This window comes from Saccostrea cucullata, unplaced genomic scaffold, assembly GCF_032062105.1.
Source record: "Saccostrea cucullata isolate Sc308-1 unplaced genomic scaffold, CSIRO_AGI_Scuc_v1 ctg21314, whole genome shotgun sequence".
NCBI classification, from domain to species: Eukaryota; Metazoa; Mollusca; class Bivalvia; order Ostreida; family Ostreidae; genus Saccostrea; species Saccostrea cuccullata.
The window spans coordinates 1-5,075 of NW_026936133.1; the positions used below are offsets into that span (position 1 = coordinate 1).

The 5,075-nt window shown below is 30.6% G+C and overlaps 1 protein-coding gene across 1 annotated transcript; it reads right to left on the reverse strand.

The window, feature by feature from the left end:
• Nucleotides 1-1,114: 1,114 nt before the first annotated feature.
• On the reverse strand, nt 1,115-4,697 carry LOC134244843 (uncharacterized). Its single transcript, XM_062727093.1, has 9 exons — nt 4,522-4,697; nt 4,276-4,389; nt 4,077-4,175; nt 3,790-3,972; nt 3,318-3,519; nt 2,056-2,160; nt 1,835-1,975; nt 1,516-1,611; nt 1,115-1,410 (listed from the first exon to the last, which is right to left on the reverse strand). Exons 1-9 carry the CDS (start codon nt 4,539-4,541, stop codon nt 1,126-1,128), a joined length of 1,245 nt encoding a protein of 414 aa, XP_062583077.1. The 5' UTR covers nt 4,542-4,697; the 3' UTR covers nt 1,115-1,125.
• Nucleotides 4,698-5,075: the final 378 nt, after the last annotated feature.

Genomic DNA, 5,075 nt, shown 5'->3' on the forward strand with positions numbered 1-5,075 from the left:
TAACAACAAAAACTTCAATCACAATGATATTTGTAAAAGTCAAAAAATTGTCGAACACCGACCACCGATATTTAACATCATTCAAATGCTGTTTTATACGCATATGACACCAAAGGCCAATAATATTTTGTCAGAATGTATAAAAAATGATTTCCCAACAGCGTGCCATTATCATTTTTAGTTGAATAGTTTTTGAAATATTCAATAAGTTTGCGTTTTTCTGGGACAACCCTCGTATTTGCTGAATGTCATTGTAATGAGACTGTTGATATACACGTTTCCTCAACTCTTTCATCAACAGTTTGCCCCATTTAAGAAATTATTCTCTTTAGTCCCCGGTTGATTAAAATCAATTAAAATATATATCATCTACTTTTTTTTTAACCGTAAATTTTATTTTTCTAAACATTTACGTCAACTCAGAGTCAAAGACAGTTCTGAGTTTGAAATTTTTCATTAAGCATCCATGATTCATTTATTCGACCATTTTTTGTTACAAAACACACAAAGCAAAAGTGTTTCTAAAAGCAATTTTTTTTAAATCATTTATTTCTGCATTGTCCTTAATTCAAATTAAATGTGAACTTATATTTGAAAAAAAAACACTTTAAATTTATTTATGGATCCATATTTATATCAGCATATGATTACGAGCTCCCATTACATCCAGCATCACAATTACAACATTTATCAGTGCATTAACAAACCATTTTTATTGAGATCTTGTCCTCCGAATGTCAAAATCTTAAATGAGTGGGTTTTTTTTTTTTACAACTTTAGAGCTTCATTTAACGCATATGGTGTTTACCACTGTTCCTTAATATATGTTAATGAGCTGAAGTCAGCAACTCAAACACGACTTCAATAAAATGGAGAGTCCCATTTTTTAAAAGCATACTCCATCGTTAAATGACTTGATAACCAAGCGAGAATCCGGTGACCTTCGCTTCAAATCTACTCTATTTAATTTAAATTTATTTCCAATGTAGAATGAAAAATTATTTGTATCTGTTAGAAGTATCTGATAATAACAGTACAAGAACTTCGAAAGTGCAGGTGATACGGTTGATGAATTCATGGCTTTTGTGGCCGAGTATGAGAGTTTTCGAAGAAAATTCTGCAACATTAGGACTTAGGCTGTGCTACACCCTTTTTCAGTAAAGGTCCACCTTCGTGTAGAAGAATTGCAGGCCAGACCACGTAGTCCATCTTCGTTCCACTGCTAGTGAACTCACGGTAAATTTCTTTATCGAATTTATTGTCTTTTTTAGCTGATGTTTTCAGATATACCGGTGGATCTTGAGCGACCATTAACCAACAGATCTGCACACACTTCTTCAAGTAAGGTTTTGCAATCTCCAGATGAGCATCAGCCTGTGCTGGAATTTCGGACCGTTTTCCCCACACATGCTTTAATGAAACATAATTTTGCCAAATATAACACACATTTTCTGAAAATAAAATTAAATCTGGTCAATCCTCAGTTATGTAATTTTTTAAAATATCGAATAATACCTGTTCTACAAAATGACATGTTCCGTCTACTGTTATTTTCAGCAAATTCTTCATATTTTTCATGTCAGTTTCACTCACACCGATTTTTTCAAGAACCTGAATATGTTAATTTAAAATGTTAAATCAAAAAGTTTTAAGACAAGAATTCGATAATTTACACATTAAATGAAAACAAAAAGTAAAACAAATCACTTTTAAACATTGTTTAAAAAGACACTTTTATCATTTTGTCCATTAAACAGAAAAATACACGTTCTTTGCACAATATTTTGTATATAATAATAAGAGTAAAAAATTTAGCAGCTTTAAAAGAGTTTACTGATTTTAGAGTTTTATTATCCACAGCTTGTTTTGGGTTATCAAAGAACTTCTGCATCACAATAATTTCTTCTGAGGACAGTGTTTGTGCGATCTCCTGTTTTTTCCCTTTCGTCGTTTCTTCTTTTGGTCCACCCTTTTTCTTTAAAATTAAAAAAAAACAATAATAAGACTTGAAATGAAATGATCATTCATGAATAAAATACACCGTTGATCACTTACGTTTGGTTTATTTTCATCAGGTACAGCCAGTCTTAAAAGTGTTAATTCTGCAAGCATGTTTCTGTACCTGGTACTTGCTATTTCTGCACAAAATCGGTATGAAATCTGAAATAAAGAGTTTGTGGAATATGTTCTTTAAAAGTGTAACGATTTATAAATCTTACCTGTGCTTAAGACAAACAAAACGTGTTCTTAAATCATTATGTGCAATTTTTAAATGCTTGACACTTCCATAAAATCTCTTTGCTTGACACTTCCATAAAATCTCTTTTAGAATCTCATTTAAAATATCTTCTAGAATATTAAGATTTTTCTGTAAAGCAAATTTTTTGAAGAAGAGCTTTTCTTATTTAAAAAAAATCCAAGATATCTTATAAAGAGTTGCAATGAAAAAATGAAAAGCGATCGCCTTGCGCTCTTTAATCATTCAGTAACCGCGCAGATGGTTCTTTGACAAGTATATAATTATGGCTTTTTAACATTTCTAATATATACCAAAGAATAAAATAAAAATCCTACATTTAGTTACTTTTGCAATGAAATCAAGAGTTTAACTTGGGAGGTGATGCTTGAACTGTGTTCTAGGATTTGGCAATTATGTAAACATAGAAACATTGTTCTTTTTTAAATTACTAGTGATAGTTGACTTTAATTTTAGCTAACACTTAATAAAAAAAATTACATTCATTATAACAATGTATATCAAATACATATGAAAATGGAAGACGTTTAACAAATTCTATCCACATATTCCTACCAGACAAGCAATTGACAAATAAGTCAATGACACAAGGCTATCGTAAGACTTGTGTAATGTCAAGATTTTAAGGTGGATGCAATGGCCTTGTTAGCAAATGCAATTTCTCATTAAATCGTATACTGATTGGTAAATTCAAGCAAATTGTTAGGCTATTATGTTCAGAATGAATTGTGTACGGATTAATTGCTAGATCACGTGTAGAAGCAAACATTGTTTAAGACTGGTCGACAGGGGATGAATATTAGTCCATGCATACGATCCCACTTCTAGTGTTTTTAGAGATACATATTCTAATCTAAATTGTCGAATGGTTGTTTGAGTTTGGTTAATATTTGCTAGCTTTATCAATCATTGCAAATCCATTTCTCAACATTTTTTATCTGCGGAGAAACACATTGGTTTAAGTATCAGAAGAAACCTCTTGCGACACTTTTCATGATTTTTCCAACAAGTAAAACTACAGTACATATATAAAGGTAGAATGAACATTTATATAAAATACCTCTAAAATATGGAGCAACATCTGTATAGCCTCTTTTTCTGACACTTTATATTTCTCTGTTAACTTTTCAAAAATGTCTGTCCATGCATTATCATAAAGTTCGCTGTACTGCTCTGCGATTTTGATTGGTCGGTTAGGGTCACTCAGATCTGTGATGTTTGGGTTTTCATTGGTCAGCTTTGCTCCAGCTACTTCGCTTAATCTATATGTTAAAGAATTAACTTAATTTTGAACTGGATTATACAAAGCTACTTTCTTTCATTCACTCCATCAAATTAAAGTTCAACCCTTATTAAAATCCAATTTTTAAATAAATAAGGTACGTTATTTTAAAAATGTGAATTTCTAATTCAGAAAGTTTGATTTTGGAAATTACGGAGGCAGCTCAATATAGAAAGCTTATTGGTAAATCAATTTACAAGAAATTAAATCAGAAAAAAAATTAAATTGAGAGTTTACTATTCATCCATACCGTGTCAGAGCATTATTTTTCTCAGCCTGTATTCTTATTACTTCATTGGTCAACCTCTGTTCCACATCTTCTTTGTCTCTTTTCATGCTACCATATCTTTTTTCCATTTGAGAAATTTCCGTCTCAAGTCTTCTAAGATTTTCACTTTGTTTCTGAATGGTCTCATATTGAGCCTTCTCAGTACTAAAATCATGATATTACTTGCAATTACATTAAAAACTGGTCTACATTTTGTATTTTATAGTAAGTATGTCTGTAATACTAGTATGTTTTGACTTTAAACTTACCTTTTTAGCGCTTGTACTTTCTCTATGGCTTGTTTTGAAGTGACGGGGTCATCTGTATCGGATACAGCCTTTAACAAATCTTGCAGCTCATTCTGGTTTCTTCAGATAATTTTATGATAGATCATAAATACAAGTATACATGTATACTTAATTGTTTTAATATACATGTATTGAAAATGGACAACAACTATTTTGCTACCTTTTGAACACCTGAAGTCTTTGCAAGGCATCTTTTAGTGAAGGTTCCACGATTTCTTTACCCAGTATTGTCGTAAAAATAACATTTCTCTCTTCATCAATAATTTTCCATACCCTGCAAATAATAATGGGGCTAATTCTGAAACCACATAAAGATTTGTTTTTCAATATACATGTTTAAGTACAACCATTTTTATACTCCGATGCATTGGCATCAAACAAAATATATGTAGAACCACCAGTTTACTTTTTCAGGTCCTCAAACATTTTCCTGGCATTTTCTGTACTACGCTCATCTTCATCAAGTTTGATTTTGAAGACAGTCCTCTCCAATTCTTTATCAAATATGATATTCTTTAATTCCAAACAGGCTTGTTCACTTCTAAAAATGTTAAAAGATTAAATATAAGACTCATATCTTTTATACAAACAAGTATACATGTATACTATTGTCATAATTTTCTTTAAAAATATGTTATTTCATTTAACAGCCGTAGACTTAACACTCTGTTTGATATCTCATCTGTATACTGTATATGTGATAGCTGATTTTGCTTTATATATACCACAAATCGATGTACTCTGTATGCTAATAAGCAAAATAAAAAATTATGCATACTTCTTCAAAAAGGAAAAAAAATTATAACCTATTTATGTATTATTAAGTATTATACTATTAATATAATTCCATAGACACTTATTCATTCACACAAAGTGTCTGTATAAAACGAATTCGATTATTTTAACATTATAAAGCAAAGGTCTCTGATGAGACAGTAACTTTTCTGGTTTGTAATTGTA

Coding starts and splice junctions, on each gene's coding strand:
- LOC134244843 (XM_062727093.1), bottom strand. CDS start 4,541: ATGTTTGAGGACCTGAAAAA. Junction 1,976..2,055: donor CTGATGAAAATAAACCAAAC/GTAAGTGATCAA, acceptor TTAATTTTAAAG/AAAAAGGGTGGACCAAAAGA. Junction 1,612..1,834: donor ATAATAAAACTCTAAAATCA/GTAAACTCTTTT, acceptor TAACATATTCAG/GTTCTTGAAAAAATCGGTGT.